Consider the following 23,465-nt stretch of genomic DNA (forward strand, 5'->3'; position numbering starts at 1 on the left):
CCGACCCTGACCACTGCTAAGGCCGGCAACCAAGCGATCCGTCGGAATTTTTACCACTCAAAACCCAGTGAGAAGACCTCTCACGCAGAGAGTAACTCTCACCTTTCAGGAGAGAAACAAAGACACGACACCTTTAGCATCCATCTTCATTGCTTTGCTATTAGAAATGACGGATGGAACCCAAACGTATTCGCGAAGCCGACCAGCGTACCCCTCAATCTACCACTTCCACCAGGTCCTCCTCCGTTTGCTACACTATGTCGTCCAACTCTTCCACATCGCTCTCTTACACCAAAAGACTGCCGCAATTCTTCACCAAGCAGGGGCCTGAGCTTTTGAAATGAAAATTTAACTGATTGCAACTGTAACCAACGCTTATATTACGAGACACACAGAGTAGCCAAATATGATCTGAGACGGGCTGGACATCCGAAGAAAGTAGAGGCGCAGGGTACACTTCCTTTCCATTGACTTCCAAAACACCAGAAAGCTCCCATCCGCTCCCATAAACTTCAAATACAGCGCACAGAGAATATCCCATCATCTTGTTTAACGCCATTGTGGAGTTAGGTCGACGCTGACTTCTGGTCCCATCCTTTGATGAGTGAACCACCCAGGAATTTCCTTTCCAGGCATCACAATTTCATATCCATCTTCTGCATAAGGGACTCCCTGTACATGTGAAACAGTGATGTTAAGCAATGAGAGAGAGAGAGAGAGAGCACCTTAAGATATCTTTGGAGCACAGTAAATGTAATATGATTGTAGCATTCTTTCTCAAGCATTCCAAAGCAATTGATGAAATTGAAGAATGACAAATTCAATCTGCCCAAATTTGAGGGACATTCCAGCGTTTACAGTTTAGTACAATCATTTGCAGTTACTTGTAAATCTACACCTGATGAAAGAACTGGAAGGTGTTGAAGCTTCCTGCAACGACTCAAGTATAAATTCTCGAGCTTAGAGAGTTGGCTAATGCTTGTAGGAAGACTAACAAAATTGTTTCCACTTAAGTTCAATGATACCAAAGACGATAAGCAGCCAATATCATTGGGGATTGCTCCTTCACAAAGATTGTGACCACTTAAGTCTAATTCCATTAAAGAACAAAAACTGATGGAATGATGAAGGCTCCCTGTTGGCATTAATCTAAAAGGGAGCGACGTACACCATGGTCGTCGTGATGGCCCTTCCATTCCACGAAAGATCAATGCTTTAAGGTTTTTCAGCAGGGCAATGGATATGGGCATTCCTTTATACCAGTTCCACTTAAATTAATCTTCTCCACAAACTCTAATTTCCCGAGGCTTTCTGGCAATTTGGCAAAAGATTTGAGCATCCAGACACATCAAAACTTTTAACAGCCCTCAAATTTCCAATGGCACTAGGAAGACATTTCAGATTTTTGCAATCTCTCAAGTCCAATAAAGAAAGACTAGTTAGATGTTCAACTGATGAAAGTATACTTTCACCGGTCCCATCTAAAGAAAGCTTCCGTAAATGCTCCATAGGTTCCACAAAATTCGGTATCCTTTTAATGCTTGAGCAGCCAGAAAGAACTAGAACTTCAAGGTGCTCCATTTCAATCTCATCCGGAAGAAGCTCGAGACTTTCGCAATCTTTAAGGGTCAAGAAAGAAAGCTTTTTGAGAGTTCCTATGGAAAAGTGAATCTCAACCAGACTTTCGCATCCCTCAAGATCTAATCCCTCAAGATTCTGAATCCCCTCAAAATCAGGGGTTCTAGTCAAACTTTTGGAATGACTAACTGTAATGATTTTTAACTTGTCAAAATTCTGTAATGTTTCCAAGAAATGTAGAATAATTAGATCTAGAAAACTCAAATAAAGGTCGTACCCAGTGCACAAGGCTCCCGCTTTACGCAGGGTCTGGGAGAAGTGAAATAAGGTAATGAAATATATTCTTTAACAAATAAGGTAAATAATATTGTAGATGTAAGTGTATACCTTTTTTCCGTTCCAGAGCTGTTCAATTCTACTATGACACATGCTAAGTTCAACAAGCTCATCCGGGTCGAATCCTGATGGGAGATATTGTAGAGGATAACCTCCCCATTCAAGAAATCTCAAGGAATTAGGGAGACGGTTGAGGCCTTCAGGAAGGCGCACGTTATGGACTTTGAGCAATCTAAGATTAACCATCTGATAAAAAGCTTCAGGATGGCATTCGACCTCTTTTGTTTCAAGCAAGTCTAGGACAATGCCTTCAACAGTTGGTGTCCCCTGATGACCAAGAATAAAAAAACAAGTGAATTGCGGTATAATATGCGCATTATAAGTAAAGGAAGACGAGTAAAACTCTCTTACTGTTTTTTCCTTCAAAACATGAAAGATGTCCTTAGAGAGCCATAATCTGCTTCGTCCACCAGGTTCTTTAGATTGTTGACCAACAACTGCTTGACCCATTTTTTGTTACAAATCATTCATCCACACCATGTTATCTGAAATTGTTATCAGATACTTCTTCATAAAGACATTCATGCCGCTACCTGGATTAAAACCACAACCATCTAGAATTTCAACTAGTCGATCTTTGTACTCTCCTTTAAATGAACATGCGATGTCAAGGAAAATATCCTTCTCATGCATATCTAATCCCTCGTAAATTATTTTAAAAATCTTCATAATTTTTTCTTTAAATATGAAATCATCCCCTAGTTTATGCAATTGACCACGCCATGCATCTAGATCTCTTCCATTCAAAGATAACCCCAAGACCTCAAGAGCAAATGGAACGCCACTGGCATAATTCACAAAACTTTTAGACAGATCCATATGACTATTAGGCGGATTATCTCTGTTCAAGGCTTTCAAGCTAAAAAGTTTAAGAGCGCCAACATGACTCAACTCCGGCACCTTAAATCTTCTTTCTACACCCTGTGATATTAGCAACTGTTCATCTATAGTCGTAACAATGATTCTACTCCCTTGACAAAACCAAGCTGGGTTTCCACAAAGCTTTTCTAACTGACTACTATCGTCCACGTCGTCAAGAATGAGGAGAACCTTTATCTGAAGTAAGAAGTATCTCATTCTGGCGGTTTCACAGACGTTCCAGTCCTGTATATTTCTATTCATAAGGCTACTGGAAAGCTTCCTCTGTACACCAGCCAGACAGTGTGCCTTCGAGTCCTATCTAACTCTTTCTTGAAAGCTTTTGACTTCAAATTTGTGACAAATCCTCTTATAAGATGCCTTGGCAATGGTTGTCTTACCTATCCCGCTCATCCCCCATATCCCTATAAAGAGAACATCATTTGACTCTAGCTCTAAAAGCACATCTAGTCGCTTCAGTTTGGAATTAACTTCAACCAGGTTTTCTTCAGGCTCCAATGATAAAGGACCGACTTCATTTCGTACCGTTTCAAGAATTTCTCTGATGAGCTCTGGTTCCTTTCTATAAGAAAAAAAAAGACAACGTTCAAGATATGACCTAATACACAACAGAAACGAAAAAGTTAGACTATTTTTGTTTTCGTCCACCTGAAGTCCTAGTACCAACTACCGAGTGGTCTCTGCGTCCATTTAATTAGAGGGTGGTTTGGTATTGGACCAAATTAGGGACGGTTCAGGAAAAGTGGAGGACTAAAAAGCACAGCAGTATTGGATTTAAAAGATGAAAATCTTAACTGGATCAACTTTTTTCCCCTTAGATTCTCAAATGGACCAAATATAACAAAAAGTAAATGATAAGGATTCTTCGATTTTCCTAAAACGTATAACGTATTCTTCGTGCATCAGGCTTTAGCAGAATTGAATTGAACTCGAGCAAAACTCAACCGAATTCTAAAAAAATAGCGAAGAATGAAGGGTCAAGTGCTGATTTGCGAAAACTTTTGAAATGAGAGAAAAAAACAAGTAATGCTAACCTATTCTTTGAAGGATACCTTTGATTTTGGCCACTTTTGCTAAGGCAGCTTTCCATCGTTCCACCATCACTTTGTCATTCTTATACTTTTGTTCGAGTTGAGTGAAGCCTTTCCCAAAACTTGCAGACCGATCTCCAACATCGGAGGGTTCCACCGAGTAGAAAACTGGCATAACTGCCGCTCTCACTTCCATGCATTCAAGAATCTTTACGAGTTCGTTCAGGCACCATTTTGAAGAAGCGTACTTTGGAGAGATGACAATGATGGCAAGCCTCGACTTTTCAATTGCCGGGAAGAGTTGAGAAATTGATCTTCCTACTTCAAGTTCTTCCTCATCATAGAAAGTTCTTGTAATTCCTTGTTCTTGCAATTAATCAAGTAGATGGGCGGTAAAACCTAAGCGCGTGTCGCCACCACAAAAACTCAGAAAGACATCATATTTCCATTCAAGAGCTGAAGGAAGAGATGAAGTGGCTCGTTGGGTGCTCAATGCCATTGAATACAAGCTAACTGGAATGGTGGTACTAGTTTTTCAAGCAAAAACATGACCAGAAAAACAATTCAGCATTCACAATATTATATTAGCCAATAACATGAACAGAAATAACTATGAATCAGAAAGATGATCAATAACCTGGGAGTATGTAGAAAACGAAGTCACAGTCTCACAGATCAAGTCAGATTGGGCATGAGAGGGGCTGAAGATCCATCAGGAAAAAAAAAACCTTCGTCTCTGTGTGCTTGCTACAAGTTTGTCTGTATGTCGTGAAGTCCAATCAATGAGTAGGTACACCAACCCATCAGGATCTGGATCCCATCAGGATCCAAATTGTGAAATCTTAGAGAACCTTACATCATTACATCATAGATATCCATTGTACATTATGTAATCAGAAATTATTTAATTTTTTTATTTAAAATTAAACATAAATAATACAGAAAAATTTGAAAAAGTAACCAAAATTTGAATCTCATATAGAGTTATAATCACATTTTTAAATTTATGATAATTATAACCAAAAGTTGATGTGAAAATATTAATATACCCTTAAATCCTATGCCACAACCAAAATATCCAATTTTGTTAGCCGCAAGCAAGTTCGTCCTCTTCCCATGACTTCTTGAGTATCTCAGTCCCTCTTAACCAGCATATACTTCTGAAAACTCTAGTCCCTCCCTGGTGCATAGGTGCGCAGTAGCTTTGAGGTGGTAGTCAGTGGCCCATTGGATGGCCTGCCGGACATTCTGCGGCTCACCCTTCATCCAAGCGCAGGGAAGATGATAAAACATTAGAGCTGAAATCAAACGCAGATTTCAGTTTCAAACGTAGATTGCAAGTTTCCCAACTCTTCAGTCCCAAAACTTTCAGGTAAGTTATAACTTTATTGGGTAATGTTTTGTTATTTTTGGTGTTTGCTGAGAAAATCGGAGGGAATTAGAAAGTTTTTAGTCATTAAGGGTATATTAATATTTTTATATCAACTTTTAGTTATAATTATCAAAAACATAAAATGATGGCTATAATTCTATATGGAGTTCAAATTCTGGTTATTTTTCCATATTTCTCAATAATACATTAAAAAATCAACTGCACGATGTACAATAAACGAATAGAATATGAGCATTCTTACAATCGCCACAAAAAGATCCTCGTACCACCAAGTTGTCCAGTGGGCGTCGTCTTCTAACGAAACTTCACGACGTAAGCTTGATGGACGTGATTCAACTGCTTCTTTCCATTCGAAGATCGATCCGCGTAAGCTCTATTTTCCCTCTTTTTTTTTACTATTATTATTTTATTCGTTTCTGTCATCTTCCGATTTTATTTTTTGTACTAAAGCAGAGCACACCATTGTTGAATGTCTCTAACAAGGACTAGGAAAAAGCACCCAAATGGAGTGATGTGGCTTATTATTTATGGAAAACTAACCAAAACACCCTCAAAAGTTTCACTTTAATCATCAGGACAAAACTTAGTAAAAATGCCAATCATGCCCTTCACACATCCATACAAGATTGCTCAGCAATTTCAGAAAAATTTTGCATGCCAAAGATAAGGTGGCAAACTTTGCAGCAACCAAGACAATATGGATTCACGTGGCCCTCAACAGCTTTCAGAAACAATGCTGACAGCTTTCAGAAACAGTGTGTTGTCACCATCAAAAAGTTGTAAATATTGAAAAATTATTTTGTTGTTTAGGAATCAGCTTTTGTATATAAGGGAGCCTTTCCTCCCATACAGAACACACCTGAATACCACACACATATCTCAATATCTGAAAACACCATACACTCAAGCATTTGTAGTCTTCATAGCATCCTTGTAAACACTTCTTTGTAATCACTTTCTTGTAAACAACCATCTCTGTAAACATTCCATATATCAATAAAAGTTCAAGTGTACATATTCAAGCAATCTTCAAGTCTTAAGTAAGTTTTCTTTTCCTTCTTTAGTGTGTTTGTTTAATTAGACTTCTAGTCCAAAACAGGAAAACACAATTGTGATTATATTATTAATCTGCTAAACTGACGATCATACTTTGTTCGAGCACTCTGTTATAGTTGAATGCTTGCCATACAAATAACATACAAATAACTAGACATTAACCAGGGTACCTCTGAGTTCTTTGTACCTCTGAGTTCAGCCGTTAAGGCCTTATACTTGTACTGTGAGTGGCCGTCATGCTGAAACATGTCGAGTTCCATGTGCAAGGTTCTATGTCTAGTTGTTATAATGGTCATCTGACTATTATAATAGTAAAGTACCTTGAGGACGGAAGTCATTAAAGCAACTGATATCACACTTGTTTATTTTGTATGAATAACAGATATTATTGTCCCTGTAGACTTTGTCAACCACAATTACCAGGTATTTATTGTCCTAGACATCCAACTATAAATAGCATAAAGAGAAGATTATCATTTATATCCAAAAGAATTAGCAGGACCTTGAAGAAGCAAAAGTTTTATCTTGGTTATTTTGAACATCCTTCATTTATTAGTAAATATAATAACACTGAAGTGCAGCATAAAGTTTTAGAAGCAAAAAGAGTAACTGACCAAGTTTTAGAGACCCTGAGAGAAGAAAGAGAGGTTCTAAGAAACCAATTAGCTGTAACTTTAGAGAAAGGTAGACTATAGTATATGATAGATTATCTTAATTTAAAAATTAGTGAACCCCAACAACAACAACAACAAAGCCTTTTCCCACCAAGTGGGGTCGGCTATATGAATCCTAGAACGCCATTGCGCTCGGTTTTGTGTCATGTCCTCCGTTAGATCCAAGTACTCTAAGTCTTTTCTTAGAGTCTCTTCCAAAGTTTTCCTAGGTCTTCCTCTACCCCTTCGGCCCTGAACCTCTGTCCCGTAGTCACATCTTCGAACCGGAGCGTCATTCGGCCTTCTTTGCACATGTCCAAATCACCGGAGCCGATTTTCTCTCATCTTTCCTACAATTTCGGCTACTCCTACTTTACCTCGGATATCCTCATTCCCAATCTTATCCTTTCTCGTGTGCCCACACATCCCACGAAGCATCCTCATCTCCGCTACACCCATTTTGTGTACGTGTTGATGCTTCACCGCCCAACATTCTGTGCCATACAACATCGCTGGCCTTATTGCCGTCCTATAAAATTTTCCCTTGAGCTTCAGTGGCCTACGACGGTCACACAACACGCCGGATGCATTCTAACACTTCATCCATCCAGCTCGTATTCTATGGTTGAGATCTCCATCTAATTCTCCGTTCTCTTGCAAGATAGATCCTAGGTAGCGAAAACGGTCGCTTTTTGTGATCTTCGCTAGATTGCTCCGGTCATTAGTGTGGATAAGTATATAAATGGATAGAGATAGGAAAGCAAACACAAGATGTACGTGGTTCACCCATATTGGCTACGTCCACGGAATAGAAGAGTTCTTATTAATTGTGAAGGGTTTACACAAGTACATAGGTTCAAGCTCTCCTTTAGTGAGTACAAGTGAATGATTTAGTACAAATGACATTAAGAAATATTGTGGGAGAATGATCTCGTAATCACGAAACTTCTAAGTATCGGAGTGTGGAGTCGTCTTGACTTGCCTTATCTGTCTCATAGGTAGATGTGGCATCTTCTCTGGAAGTACTCTTCCTCCATCCAGGGGTGGTATCTTTAACTGGTGGAGATGCACAAGGTAATGTATCAATTTCACTTGAAGCTTACTTGTAGTTTCAGGCTTGGTCAAGCGCGATACAAACCATGTAGTAGGAGTCCCCCAAGTCGCCGAGCTAGGGGGTCTGCTGAAAGAGGTGACAGACAAGGTAAGCAATCAGAGCTCCGACTGATTGTTCACCTTCTCCCCATCTTGCAGCAGCATGAAGGATAAAGAGAAGAAAAATGAGAAGAGATGATATGAGATACTTTTGCTTTTGAAGAAGTAACTTTCCACAGGCTTATTCTTGAACTGAGCTGGAGGGTTTTCTGGTTTCCTCCAGAGTATAAGGCCGACTGAAGAATTTGAGGGTCAAAACAAGTCCATCAAATCTAGAGTACGTTCCACCCTGCTGATATGGGATACTTTTGCTTTTGACAGAGTAATGGATGTATCGGCACGTGTGCTGTTACGCTTGTCTCCACATGCTTCCTTGTATCCTTCGCACTTGCCCTATCTGTTCCTCAAGCAGATGCAGAATCTTCCCTGGAAACATAAGATGTTGAAGATGAGTACTCGAGAGCAATGCCAGGTAAGTAATCAGGTAAGGGGTTCCAGGCAGTCAGTTCTTGGCTGGAAGCTTGATTCCAAGTGCTGACTGATTGCTCTCTTTCTCCTTGTCTTGCAGGTAAAAACAAGGCCAAAGGAAAAGACAGGGAAAAAGCATGATATGGGATACTCTTGCTTTTAACCCTGATGATATGAGATATTCTTGCTCTAGTATAGCTTGTTTGCAGAGGTATTATCGGGGGGAAAGAAAGCTGAATATTTCGAAAGGCTTCGTTGGGAGTGCCCTCTCAGATATGATGAAGGGTTGAGCATTTTTGCAGGTCTGCCTGTCCGTTGGGGATGGAGGTTGACATATATAGGAGTCTCCCTAACAAGTAGTAATGCTATTCCTTTACCCTGCTTGGTCATAGCACGGTAGTGGGAGCTGTCAGTTTCACATGTTTTAACTCTGTCAGAGCACTTTGAAAAAGTGGTCTGTGGTATCTGGCTCTCGAGATTCGGAGAACGATGCCTCTTCGATTTTTGAGAAAGCAATCATGCTGGGGGTCTGGCTCTCGAGATTCGGAGAGCAGTGTCTCTTCGATTTTTGAGGAAGTAATCATGTTGGGAGTCTGGCTCTCGAGATTCGGAGGGCGGTGCCTCTTCGATTTTGGAGCAAGTAATCTTGTTGGGAGTGTTGTCTCGAATGTGAGTAAAGGTTGGGCATGTTTGCTAGTCTACCTTGCCACGAAGCACAAAGGTTGATACACAGGGACTTTCCAATTATCCAGCAATGGTACTGTTCCTTTACCCTCTCTTCGATTTTGAGAAAGTAGTCATGTTGGGAGTCTGGCTCTCGAGATTCGGAGGACGGTGCCTCTTCGATTTTGGAGCAAGCAATCTTGTTGGGAGTGTTTTCTCGAATGTGAGTAAAGGTTGGGCATGTTTGCTAGTCTACCTTGCCACGAAGCACAGAGGTTGACACACAGGGAGTTTCCAATTATCCAGCAGTGGTACTGTTCCTTTACCCTTGTGGGTAATAATATGGTAGCTAGACCTTCAAAATTTATGTGTTGAAAAATAACTTTAGACCAAAATAGTTTAGTTTGTTATTTTCCATCAAGAAAGCATAATCATATTTTGCACAGTGAAGAAAATCCACAAGCCAATAGTATTATAGATCTTATTATTAGTCAAGCAGAAACTATAAAATTAGAAAATAATAAGCATAATCATTTGTTAAACCAGTTGTTAGAACATTTTCAGAAAAATTTCATAAAGATAATTAGACAAAATTTAGATTATATTACATCTCAGTTAGAAGATAATAATAAAAATATTCAAATGTTTCCTAGCAAAAGAGAGATAAAAGAGTTTGTTGACCTCATAGATAGTAAGCCAAAGCAAGTAGAACTTAGGTCATTAGAAATAGTTGAACAACTAAAATTAGAAGTTCAAAAAATTCAATTCGTACAAAAGGAGTTGAGAGAACAAGTAGATAAGTTGCATAATAAAATAGACAAATTATTAGTTTAATGACAGATTCTAGAACTAGCAGAAAATATATTCAAGCTTTGAAAGAAATTAGTAAATTAGATAAAGAACCAGTAGGATTAACAGATTTTTCAACACAAGTATCCAGTAGTAATATTCCCATTAGGCAAAATAATTTGATTATCCAATTAGTTTTAAGTCTAGCTGAAAAATTAGATCAAGTTGAAGAACAAATAGCAGAAATAAACCAAGTTTTACATAACGCATCTTCATCACTTCCACCATCCTTGCTAGATAAATTAGAAAATTTAACTTTGAGTGCAAATAATAATAGAAGACCTAAGCTAAATCCTTTTGATAATAGAAAATGAAACTCTTTAGGAAAAAAGGAAAAGAAGTAGTTAGAGCGGAAGATATATATCCAAATGAAGAAGAAGCACAAGAATTTATTCGAAGAGGTTTTGAGAGAACACAGAAAAATAAATATAACTTGTATCAACTAGGTTTATTTGAAAACAGAAGTAGAATTGTAAGCAGCATCAATCAACATGAAGTTAGTTGTATTGATAAAGAAGTCACACTTAATCTAATTAGTAAAGAAGCAGTTACTCATTTGAGAAAATTACATTTTAGTCAGATTCATATAGGAACAATATTAATTGGAATAGCAGGATTAACCAGAGCACAAGTAGGTACAAAGGCTTTAGTATACATATATGATGATAGATGGGATAATCACCAACAAGCAGCAATAGCAACAGCTGAAGTAGACTTAAGTTCAAACTTAGCAGTCATAGGTTGCATTCCAAATTATGTTATGACGATTAATGAATTTAGTAAATATATTAAAGTGAGCATAGGAACAAAAAATTATAATATGAAAGGAGAATATAAAAATTTGTGTATTAGCTTAATGTATATAGGTAAAGTGTCTGATAGATATAATCATAAGTTTAATTTAGAGTTTCAAAATTTAGTTCAAACATTTGGCAGTAAGCATGTAAATATGATAGAAGCAAAACCCGTAGATAATAGCTTTTTAGAAGGAACTCAGTGGACATTGACCAATTTACAAGTAGCACAAAATAGACAACCAGATAAAATACAAATATATGAAACTAGTACAGGTCAAGCAACAATTAGGTTTAGTAATTATAAACAACTAGAAAAAATAGAAGAGGATGAGAGTGAGATCGAAAATGAGAATACATATGGCTTTTGATAATCTAGATATTAATTTAGTTGAGCAAAACTTTGATCATATTGTAGACAAGCTTATAGAAGATATCGATCATTTAGATGAAGAAAAGTATTTAGAAAAATATAAGACATATGATTTATGACTACATAAAATTTCAGATGAGGAGATGAAAAATTTAATCTTAGAAATAGGAGTAGAACATATTTTAGGATCAAAAGAATATAATAATTTATTAGAATTAAAAGAAGAATGTAATCCAGCAGAAGAAAGTAGTACATCAGGAGTAGAAAATCCAGGACAAGCAAGTAGAACTGATCAACAATTTTTGAGACCAACAAATGAACATTATAATGAAGGAGCAAGAGTAGACCACATAGAAGAAAGCATGATAAAACCTAGAAAAAATAGGATTCCATATTTGAGAGGGTTAGACATATTTGAGAGGGTTAGAACAAATTAATATAGCTGGTAATATATTAAACTTAGACAATGTAGATCCACAAGATTGGGAGAGAACAATTGAAAGATGGGAAAAAGGTTGCGTACATGCAACATTGATGTTAGATTTTAGTAATTCACAAAATATGCTAGATTATTTTGAGCATACTTTAGATGGTTTAGTTTTTGATTATTTCCAGTTATGGAAAGTCCAAAATCCAGAATAGCATCAGGCAGCTAAAACACATTTTAATATTGATGGTTTTGTTACTTTGATTAAACAAGAATTTTTAGATCATAATAGATTAGATAGCAGAAGTGAACAAGAGCAGAAAAGAGCAATTAGAAATTTAGAACAATTACAAATTTGTGATTTACAATATATAGCTGAATATACCACTGATTTCTTTAAATATTTAGGTAGAACAGGTAGAATTAGTGATATTAATTTATTAGATACTTATATGACAAAAATAAAAGGACCAATAGGAGAAAAGATTTGGAATGAATGGCAAAAGCATCCAAAGAAAAATGATATTGCAATAGGACCTAGAATTCAACATGTATACGATATACTTAGACAAGAGTGTAGTCAAATAAAAGCTAAGAGATAAATTAGGAAACAATTTTACATGAGTTGTAAAAACATAGATTTACCACAACAGTATGGTTGTCATAAGAAAAATAAGCATAAGAAAATACACAAAAAGAAATATAAGTCATATAAACCCTACAAACAGTATAAGAATTTCAGTATAAGACCTTCAAGAACATATAGGAAGAGAAAATATATTCCAAAACAATTTAGAAAAAGAAGTGGCAGACCTTGGATTAGAAAATATAAAGCACCAAAAGATAAGAGTAATTGTAAATGTTATTTATGTGGAGAAGCTGGACATATTAGACCTAAATGTCCAAAATTAGGTAAACAGTCAAAAGAGAAAGTACATTTGATGGAGTTACTTAAGTTAGAAGAAGATGAGGATATTCAGTCAATATACAGTTTAGATAATTTAAGTGATAATGAGAGTATTTATAGTATAGAGAGTATTAACATGATAGATTCAGACTCAGAAGATTCAAGTAGCACAAATAGTGATTTAGAAGAGTATATGTGTGCCTTCATAGAAGAACAGCATGAAGAAGAATATAAATACATTAATTTAGGTTGGCCAGAAAAATGTCATAAGTGTAGTAAATTAGTTGCAAATAAATACTATAATACATATTCAATATTGTGTGAAAATTGTTATAATAATAAGTTATTAGAAATTAATTCAGCAGAATCACAAGAAAGCACTGAAATATTAAGAAATACTGTTTATAGTATAGAAAAGCTAAAAAATAGTTCTTTAATTACCATAAATTGTGAAATAGAATTGGCAAAAGAACATAAGATACAAACAACAGCTATGATAGATACAGGAAGTACTAAAAGTGTCATAAGAGAGGAGTTAGTACCAGAAAAGTATAGACAAAAATTAGCAAAACCAGTGAAAATAACGCAGTTTGATGAAAGACCAGTCTATTTAACACATTGCATTAATAATGAGTCCATTAAAGTGGAAAAACAACAATTTAATCTACCATTAACATTTGTCTCACCAGTAGGATCATACCCATTCATTCTAGGTTTAAACTTTTTGAAAAGTTTACAAGGTTTTTTATTTATGAACCCTAGCATAACATTTTTCAAAAGAGGAATTACAATAACTGACCAAAGTAATACCATAGAAGCATACAAAAGTATAAGTATAGAAGAATCTAATAGTCAAGACAATTATTATTTGGAAAATTCAAAAGAAAATGATGAGCATAATAATCTAAAAGAGTTTGAGTTTGATGAAGAAATATTTGAACACGAATATCCAATTATAGATGAAGGAACCCGTATAGAAATCTTACAGTTAGACAGACCAAAAAGTTTAGAAGAATTGTTACAATTAGCAGAACAAACTAGGATTATAGAAGAAGACCCACAGTTACATTGGAGCAAAAATAAAATACTAGCAAAATTAGATATAATTAACCCAGATTTAACCATTAAGACGGCTGATATGCCTTGTAGTCTAATAGATAAACAAGAGTTTGAGCAGCAAATAAAAAAGTTGTTAAATTTAAAAGTAATTAGACCCTCTAAGTCCAGACATAGATGACACACCCCGTCCCGAAGGAGGGCATGCTGGCCGTCACGTGGGAGTGACGTAACCATTTACACAGTACGGAAGCTTTAAATTTACAACTCCTAAGATGATACACCCGAAAGTGAGTCCTAATTTGATCCATTCTGTCAGAATCCCGCTGAATTCCTCGTAGCCACCACACCTCAGCTATTCTTTAACCTGGAGGGGCGCAAAACCAAAATTGAGTGGGTCAGTAAAACAATTCTTTTCCAAATTCAACATTTCTCAAAACGTTGTAACCCCTCTCCGTAAAACCTGTATACTTTCCCAGAAATGTAAAATATAAATATACATATATATTCTCAATACTTCAATTCATTAACTCAACATTTTTTTTTTATCAATCATGCCATGCCATGTCTAAATTCAACAGTATAATATGAATGCATCAACATAAATCAGGTGAAAGAAAATAATCAACCGGAGACCCTACAATGGTCCTGTACGGTTGAATCTAGAGCTCAAAATATCATCTAACCGGAGTCACCAACTGTGACCTGTACGGCCATGCCGGAGTCACCTAGTATGACCTGTACGGCACTACACTGCACATAAGTCGGAATTACCTAATGTAATCTGTACGACTTAATGGTGTAATAATATGCTCTAGTGCTTTTCTCATCAATCATCTGTGCACATAATCTAAGGTCACCTACCAGTCGGAACCCCTCTAACGGTCTGTACGACTGGCATGTCGGAACCACCTCCGGTGGTCTGTACGACTAGCATCTACTTGGATCCAAGGTGAGCATACGATGCAGGGTGAATAATATAAGCACTAATACCAAGGTGCAGTTTATGAGCTCAACATCATCATAACAGTAATAATATTCACCTGTGCGTCCACCGCACCATTTCACATATATGCATCATACAACAATTCATAATATTCATGAAATTCTATGCATGGCAACCAACTATATTCCATATCACAATTCAACATACTTTTCATTTAAAGCATAATTTCATGCATTTTCAATTTCTGGGAAAACGGCAAGTATATATGTATACGGAAAACAAAACTGCCCACTCACCTGGAGTTCGCCCTACAACTCCCTAGCACAATACGCCAAGGCGTCATGACGATCGCCGCCTAGAACAGTAATCAAATCCAACCTCAGAATTCATATCGATAGAATATAACTTATATAAAATACGTCACTACGTAGTTCGATCCAGAAGATCTGCAACTCAGATTTTAAATCCATAACTTCTAGAGGTCCACAATATATCTCTAGGATAACCTCCTAAAATTTCATTACCATCCAACGGTCGGATCTCCGTCAATTTCCAAAACTAAGTGACGGTTAACATTTTATTTTATGAACTTACAACTTCAATTCCGGAAGATCCGTAAATCGGATTCCCAATCCGTAAGTTCCTATAATCCTCAAATATTACGTATTACAACGTATCAAAGTTTGATGACGATCCAACGGTCGGATCGTCAATTCACATTTTCACCTAACCCCGAATCGTAACCAACTTAGGTTCAATTATTCAATTTACGTCCATCAATTATCAAAACAGAACCTAGAACCTTAATCACAATCTAATAATGACATTGGCGGCCATTGGCCACGCGCCGCCGCGGGTGGCGGTTGGCCGCCCCCGGCTCGCCGGAAAATTCAACTATTTCCAAAAATTACCAAAATTTGCAGATTTGAAGATCTCAATGAGTAGAACAACTTTCATACCTGAGACCAAGGCCAATTTGGCCTGGAAGTGCTTCAATTTCACCAAAACCGTGAAGAACCCTAGAATTTGGGTGTTTCCAATTCGACCTTCAAACTTGTTCCAACGCCTCAATTACCTCTTGGGCTTTGTTCTAGGTCCTAAAGGAATGCTAAAGGTGTTAGTAATTGAAAGAAAACATTTCAAAATTTGGAGAATTTGAACAAAAGGGTCGCGGCACCCGTATGGGTGTTCTTCGCGAAATCACAACAAAATTCAATGATTCTTGGGGTAAAACGTAAAGAGGGAAGGCCTAGATGTTGATTGGGAGTGGTACCTTGATCCAATTCGCTGGAAAAATGAAGAAATTTCGACGAAAATGGGTGGAAAACCCACCGGGTCGCGGGTTGTGACCCATTTCTGTTCTTCTTCCTCCGCTTCTCGCCTTCTCTCCTTTCCTCCTTTCCTGGTTCCTGGTTGGCCAGCCCTTCCTCTCTCTTCTCCTGATTCGCTGGACTCCCTCCTTTCTCTCCCGGAGCTCTGGCTCTCTCTTCTTCTGGTTGGGCAGTTTTTGCCCAGTCCTAAATCTTCTTCTTCTTCTTCTTCTTCTTCTTCACGTACACACACACATAAAACCTTCTTTCCTAATTTTATTTTTATTTTCTTTCTCTTACATCTAAGCCATCCATTTCAAAATCCTTAAATCTGGGCCATCCAAATTTTAATAATAAAAATCATAAAATGTCCAAACTTCAAACTTTAAAATCTTTTTCATTATAACTCCAAATAATGAACTGTCTGCGCCCACACGTTCGTAGCGACGAGTACTACGAGGATATGTCAAGAAAACAAATCTTGGATGGCACGAAACAACGATTAACCTCGAACAATGTGCGTGCCTCAAATGGCATTTTTGTAAAATTCTTTATTAAAACTTTAAAAATTCTTAAAATTAGGGACGGGCTGTCACAATCTACCCACCTTACAGAAATTTCGTCCTCGAAATTTACACAATCTTTACAATCCATCAATATCCATGAAACAGCCCGAAACACATCTCTCTCATTCGATTCTTTGACTTCCAAGTAGCGTCTTCCACTGAAAGATTCCTCCATAAACTTTCACCAAACTCATAGTCTTATTTCTCAGTACATCATCTTTCTAATACAAGATGGGCACTGGCTCCTCATCATACGTCAAATCCACATTGACTTCCAAAGGTTGAGAAGGTATCACTCGTGAAGGATATGAGGTTTAATGTCGAAGTATCGAAACATAAAACATATCATGCCCTTTCATCGGCTCTGGAGGCAACTCAGCCTGTACGTAACTTCACTGACTCGTTCGATGATCATAGATGGTCTGACGTATCTAGGACTTACTTGTTTTTCTTTTTAAAACGAATCATACTTTTCCAAGGTGATAATTTCAAAATCATTCGATCACCTACATATACATCCGGTCAGTGGCATGTTTGTCTGCTAAGCTCTTCAGCCGATCCTGGCCCACTTTCAGGTTAGACTTAATTACTTGAATATTCTGAGTAGTCTCCTCCATTAACTCAGGGTTTTAAATACCATCCGTCCACAATTCTAACAATTTGAAACACAAGACACAACTTTCCACGACCTTATGGCGTTGCTCTCGGGGACAAACTGAAAGGACCAACATATCCAAGAAGTTCAACAAATCTGTAAGTCTAAATCTCTTTTCCATAAGACAGATAAATAACTGTTGCACTTCTGGAAAGGTTACTGCTCTTTCATCGAAGAACATTGTGCTGATTTAGTAAACCAATCAATTATCACTTCAAATTTCATCATAACCATCTCGTAAACGAGGGAGCTTGCACACATAATCTATATTAATATTTTCTCATTTTCACCGTGGAACGGGAAGTGACTACATCAATCCAAAAGACTTCTTTCTTTCCGTTATTCCTTGCTTTAAATAAATTTCTTGAATTTCTTCATCAAACGTTTGAGTCTCGAGTACGACCTACCAAATAGACCTAACTTGAAAATTAGCAAGTACGTTTTCTTTTCGATCTTCCATTCCCAACTTTACTCCAGTAGGTCTCAATCTACAAGAAGATGAACATGGCAATCGTACCAAGCATTAATTCTCACTGGGTCTTCCTACTATAAGCATTGGCCATAACATTAGCTCGACTACCCTAGTCGTACAATCATAATCACTAAGCAACTCAATCCACCTTTGTTGCCTGAGATTAAGATACCTCTGAATAAACAGATATTGGGTACTCTTCGATTTGTAACAATCGTGCACTTTTCTTCCGATAAAGACAAAGTCTCCAAATCTTCAAAGCAAAGATGATAGCTACTAATTCCAAATCATAATTAGGGTAATTCATCTCATGAAGTTTTAATTGCCGTAAAACATAGGTAATCACCCTAACATGCTGCATCAACGCGCATTCAAGAACATCCAACGTAGCCTCACTATAAACCTTATAATTACCATTATCGTCTGGAAATGCGAAAACAGATGCATGAGTGAGGGAATACTTTACTTGCTGAAGCTCTACTCACAATTTTTCATCCCACTCAAACGTAATCTCTTTTCTCATCAATCTCACCAAGGGCAAAGCAATGATTGAAAAATCTTGGACGAACTATCAGTAATAACCTGCTAAGCCAAGAAAACTCTGAATCTCAGTCACAGTTCGCAATTGTTCCAAGTTCTCAATCGTTGCTACTCTTTTAAGAATCCACTTGAATATCTTAAGTAGATATAATTAATTTCAGAATGCCACCTGATTCATCTAACTTTAGCCTTTGCTAAACTTAGCATACAACCAACGTTCTCTCAATCTTTGAAAGTACACATGCACCTCTGAGCTGATCAAATAAACATCAGTACACCACAATGGATAACGGTTCTCAATCGTTACCCGATTCCATTATCTATAATCAATGCATAGTCTTTAAAGTCCATTTTCTTTCTCATCAACGAACTGGTGCTCCTCAAAAATGTTGTACTAGGTTAAATAAAACTTTTATCAACCAATTCTCTCAACTGAATATTCCCTTAACTAATCCTGAACCAATCTTTAACATAAATTTATACCTGGCAACAATTCAATAGTGAACCTCATATCTCTGCCTGAAGGCAATCCAGGTATACTTTCAAGGAAGACATCAAGAAAAGTCTAACCCTTTTGACATTATTCACACTACTCCAAACAACATCATTTAGCACCACATGAGCTAAGTATTTTTTTTTTTGACAGCCTTTCGAAAACAATCTCTTTGCTCTCACAGCATAAATAACGGCCTGACTCAATCCACTTTGCATACTTACAAAAGTAATCTCTGGTCATCCAGATCGATGGAAAGTGACTGGTTTCCCGTAACAATCCATTTAGTCACAATTATAACCAACCAATCTAATGAAAATAATTTAACCGACACAATACATACTTTATTAATACTGAACATTCTAAATAAGTACAACACTAACATAAAATAACCTACTGGTTTGCTTGCTTAACGAATCCACGAATGAGTTATTAATATTACGGTCTGCAGCCCGCAATACTGATAAATCATCGTTGTCTCGATAAGTAGGCAACAATTCCCAAAGGTGTAATACTATCATTTTGTTCTTCATTAGAATACACATATACGCCTCTATCACGTTCCAACATTACTTTCTTTGGCATCATCGTCCATACTCAGAAATATATCAGCCGGAGTCAACTAGAATGACCTGTACGGCTGATTCTCTAGCTCAACCATCTATGCTAGCACATTAGTCGGAGTCACTTATAGTGACCTGTGCGACTTACACATCAATTCCCCAGTAAATACGTCGGCCGGATCCACATCTTGTGGTCTGTACAGCCGAGCCTATAACTCACCAATTTCTCATGTGTCAGCCGGATCCACCTCTGATGGCCTGTACGACTGAACATTTAACTCATCCAACATCCTTGTACCCACAGTCCATATGACCCAAACTAATGATCCAAACACCTGCTGGACTGATACTGGTGGTATCAGGGAAGACTGCTGGGTAATAACTAATTTTTAGGGACAATTCACAATTTTGTGTCTCCTCTGTTCACATAAACACATTCATTAATTTCACACTTCCCAAAGTGTTAATTTTGTACCTGCTGCACAAAGGTACCTTTCCTTTATTCAAATCACCTTGTCTCTGAAATCTGGGATTACCAGCAATTCTATCACTTTGACTCTGACCAGTGGCATTAAAACCTCAGCTGGAAAAATTAGCTCTAACTTCACTTCTTTTGAAGCTCTGAGTCTTTCGATATTCTTGATATGACGAATCATTAACTTTATCGTCTTCTTTTAATTCCCATTCTTTTCTTATTCCTCTTCACTCTAGCTGATCATATTCTTAGAGTCCTCAAGGCTCAACAACATCTTGTATACTCTTGGTAAGAAATACAATGGATAGTGGTCACCCAAAATACCACTTCCCTTTTTGCCACCCAGCTTAAAACAACATAACACCTCCACCAAAATGGCAGTAATATCTGAATGGAAACGAGGCTAGTCTGAAAACTTTCTATAATATTCATTTATCGTCAACTTCCTTGATTCACATTTGCAAACTATTGCTTACTACCATCGATAAATGCCGGAGGGATAAACTTTTCCTTAAACAAGTCCTTAAACAATTCTCAATCGACTGTTCCTCCGGTGACAACAAATCATACTCATGTTTCCACCAGGATACAAATTCATAACCAAAACCAGGTAGTCGTCTCGACCCCTTGTCAGAAGGAAATTTCATTTGACTTGCATAATCTGAAACATCTTTTCCAAATGGTTAAACCGTTACTTCGCTCCCTCAGGTTCATCATTTCATAAGGTGATTCAAATTCGACTCATATGCCGTCTTAAAATGTCCCTTTTTGATAATATACTGAATCACCATAATAATAGTTTCCCCCAAAACCGCTAAATTAGGGAGACTAAGTTCCTCTAACTACGTGGTTTGCTACGAGGCGGTGTAGTTCTGACAGAATTCACTAGAACTTCTCAAAATGTCCAAGATTGCAACCATGCTCTGATACCAACTGACACACCCCGTCCCGAAGGAGGGCATGCTGGCCGTCACGTGGGAGTGACGTAACCATTTACACAGTACGGAAGCTTTAAATTTACAACTCCTAAGATGATACACCCGAAGGTGAGTCCTAATTTGATCCATTCTGTCAGAATCCCGCTGAATTCCTCGTAGCCACCACACCTCAGCTATTCTTTAACCTGGAGGGGCGCAAAACCAAAATTGAGTGGGTCAGTAAAACAATTCTTTTCCAAATTCAACATTTCTCAAAACGTTGTAACCCCTCTCCGTAAAACCTGTATACTTTCCCAGAAATGTAAAATATAAATATACATATATATTCTCAATACTTCAATTCATTAACTCAACATTTTTTTTTTTATCAATCATGCCATGCCATGTCTAAATTCAACAGTATAATATGAATGCATCAACATAAATCAGGTGAAAGAAAATAATCAACCGGAGACCCTACAATGGTCCTGTACGGTTGAATCTAGAGCTCAAAATATCATCTAACCGGAGTCACCAACTGTGACCTGTACGGCCATGCCGGAGTCACCTAGTATGACCTGTACGGCACTACACTGCACATAAGTCGGAATTACCTAATGTAATCTGTACGACTTAATGGTGTAATAATATGCTCTAGTGCTTTTCTCATCAATCATCTGTGCACATAATCTAAGGTCACCTACCAGTCGGAACCCCTCTAACGGTCTGTACGACTGGCATGTCGGAACCACCCCCGGTGGTCTGTACGACTAGCATCTACTTGGATCCAAGGTGAGCATACGATGCAGGGTGAATAATATAAGCACTAATACCAAGGTGCAGTTTATGAGCTCAACATCATCATAACAGTAATAATATTCACCTGTGCGTCCACCGCACCATTTCACATATATGCATCATACAACAATTCATAATATTCATGAAATTCTATGCATGGCAACCAACTATATTCCATATCACAATTCAACATACTTTTCATTTAAAGCATAATTTCATGCATTTTCAATTTCTGGGAAAACGGCAAGTATATATGTATACGGAAAACAAAACTGCCCACTCACCTGGAGTTCGCCCTACAACTCCCTAGCACAATACGCCAAGGCGTCATGACGATCGCCGCCTAGAACAGTAATCAAATCCAACCTCAGAATTCATATCGATAGAATATAACTTATATAAAATACGTCACTACGTAGTTCGATCCAGAAGATCTGCAATTCAGATTTTAAATCCATAACTTCCAGAGGTCCACAATATATCTCTAGGATAACCTCCTAAAATTTCATTACCATCCAACGGTCGGATCTCCGTCAATTTCCAAAACTAAGTGACGGTTAACATTTTATTTTATGAACTTACAACTTCAATTCCGGAAGATCCGTAAATCGGATTCCCAATCCGTAAGTTCCTATAATCCTCAAATATTACGTATTACAACGTATCAAAGTTTGATGACGATCCAACGGTCGGATCGTCAATTCACATTTTCACCTAACCCCGAATCGTAACCAACTTAGGTTCAATTATTCAATTTACGTCCATCAATTATCAAAACAGAACCTAGAACCTTAATCACAAGCTAATAATGACATTGGCGGCCATTGGCCACGCGCCGCCGCGGGTGGCGGTTGGCCGTCCCCGGCTCGCCGGAAAATTCAACTATTTCCAAAAATTATCAAAATTTGCAGATTTGAAGATCTCAATGAGTAGAACAACTTTCATACCTGAGACCAAGGCCAATTTGGCCTGGAAGTGCTTCAATTTCACCAAAACCGTGAAGAACCCTAGAATTTGGGTGTTTCCAATTCGACCTTCAAACTTGTTCCAACGCCTCAATTACCTCTTGGGCTTTGTTCTAGGTCCTAAAGGAATGCTAAAGGTGTTAGTAATTGAAAGAAAACATTTCAAAATTTGGAGAATTTGAACAAAAGGGTCGCGGCACCCGTATGGGTGTTCTTCGCGAAATCACAACAAAATTCAATGATTCTTGGGGTAAAACGTAAAGAGGGAAGGCCTAGATGTTGATTGGGAGTGGTACCTTGATCCAATTCGCTGGAAAAATGAAGAAATTTCGACGAAAATGGGTGGAAAACCCACCGGGTCGCGGGTTGTGACCCATTTCTGTTCTTCTTCCTCCGCTTCTCGCCTTCTCTCCTTTCCTCCTTTCCTGGTTCCTGGTTGGCCAGCCCTTCCTCTCTCTTCTCCTGATTCGCTGGACTCCCTCCTTTCTCTCCCGGAGCTCTGGCTCTCTCTTCTTCTGGTTGGGCAGTTTTTGCCCAGTCCTAAATCTTCTTCTTCTTCTTCTTCTTCTTCTTCACGTACACACACACATAAAACCTTCTTTCCTAATTTTATTTTTATTTTCTTTCTCTTACATCTAAGCCATCCATTTCAAAATCCTTAAATCTGGGCCATCCAAATTTTAATAATAAAAATCATAAAATGTCCAAACTTCAAACTTTAAAATCTTTTTCATTATAACTCCAAATAATGAACTGTCTGCGCCCACACGTTCGTAGCGACGAGTACTACGAGGATATGTCAAGAAAACAAATCTTGGATGGCACGAAACAACGATTAACCTCGAACAATGCGCGTGCCTCAAATGGCATTTTTGTAAAATTCTTTATTAAAACTTTAAAAATTCTTAAAATTAGGGACGGGCTGTCACATAGATCAGCAGCATTTGTAGTAAGAAAACATTCAGAGCTAAAAAGAGGAAAGGCTAGAATAGTTTATAATTATAAGAGGTTAAATGATAATACATATGAAGATAGTTATAAGTTACCAAATAAAGATGAACTTATAAATAAAATTCAACAAAGTAAATAT

The 23,465-nt window shown here is 37.5% G+C and overlaps 2 protein-coding genes and 3 long non-coding RNA genes across 6 annotated transcripts; all 5 read right to left on the minus strand.

The window, feature by feature from the left end:
• Positions 1-461: 461 nt before the first annotated feature.
• LOC114827335 (disease resistance protein RPP2A-like) lies at positions 462-2,564 on the minus strand. Of its 2 annotated transcripts, none has more exons than XM_029109046.2 (3): positions 2,326-2,564; positions 1,966-2,241; positions 462-672 (listed from the first exon to the last, which is right to left on the minus strand). In XM_029109046.2, the coding sequence occupies exons 1-3, from the start codon at positions 2,422-2,424 to the stop codon at positions 550-552; spliced, it is 498 nt and encodes a 165-aa protein (XP_028964879.1). In that variant the 5' UTR covers positions 2,425-2,564; the 3' UTR covers positions 462-549. The 2 variants fall into 2 exon arrangements, with proteins under 2 accessions (XP_028964879.1, XP_028964878.2); XM_029109045.2 differs by lacking the exon at positions 462-672 and adding an exon at positions 1,181-1,794.
• On the minus strand, positions 2,431-3,051 carry LOC114827255 (disease resistance protein RPV1-like). Its single transcript, XM_029108908.2, has one exon. It carries the CDS (start codon positions 3,049-3,051, stop codon positions 2,431-2,433), a length of 621 nt encoding a protein of 206 aa, XP_028964741.2.
• A 300-nt stretch (positions 3,052-3,351) lies between these two features.
• On the minus strand, positions 3,352-4,046 carry LOC139188911 (uncharacterized). The gene is made up of 2 exons (XR_011572328.1): positions 3,906-4,046; positions 3,352-3,415 (listed from the first exon to the last, which is right to left on the minus strand). It is a non-coding gene; the product is annotated as an uncharacterized lncRNA (long non-coding RNA).
• Positions 4,047-13,722: 9,676 nt separating this feature from the next.
• LOC139188909 (uncharacterized) lies at positions 13,723-16,148 on the minus strand. Its single transcript, XR_011572326.1, has 4 exons — positions 15,895-16,148; positions 15,581-15,718; positions 14,918-14,976; positions 13,723-14,042 (listed from the first exon to the last, which is right to left on the minus strand). It is a non-coding gene; the product is annotated as an uncharacterized lncRNA (long non-coding RNA).
• Positions 16,149-20,560: 4,412 nt separating this feature from the next.
• Positions 20,561-22,943, minus strand: LOC139188910 (uncharacterized). Its single transcript, XR_011572327.1, has 4 exons — positions 22,672-22,943; positions 22,358-22,495; positions 21,695-21,753; positions 20,561-20,818 (listed from the first exon to the last, which is right to left on the minus strand). It is a non-coding gene; the product is annotated as an uncharacterized lncRNA (long non-coding RNA).
• Between the last annotated feature and the right edge of the window lie 522 nt (positions 22,944-23,465).

The sequence above is a fragment of the Malus domestica genome, chromosome 10 (assembly GCF_042453785.1).
Source record: "Malus domestica chromosome 10, GDT2T_hap1".
NCBI classification, from domain to species: Eukaryota; Viridiplantae; Streptophyta; class Magnoliopsida; order Rosales; family Rosaceae; genus Malus; species Malus domestica.

Bases quoted from the DNA above. Each gene is read 5' to 3' on its own strand.
- LOC114827335 (XM_029109045.2), bottom strand. From the start codon at position 2,424: ATGGGTCAAGCAGTTGTTGGTCAACAATCTAAAGAACCTGGTGGACGA. The intron at 2,242-2,325 runs GTAAGAGAGTTT...CTTGGTCATCAG, and splicing joins ATGTTTTGAAGGAAAAAACA to GGGACACCAACTGTTGAAGG. The intron at 1,795-1,965 runs GTATACACTTAC...GAAACATTACAG, and splicing joins AGCTCTGGAACGGAAAAAAG to AATTTTGACAAGTTAAAAAT.
- LOC114827255 (XM_029108908.2), bottom strand. From the start codon at position 3,051: ATGAGATACTTCTTACTTCAGATAAAGGTTCTCCTCATTCTTGACGAC.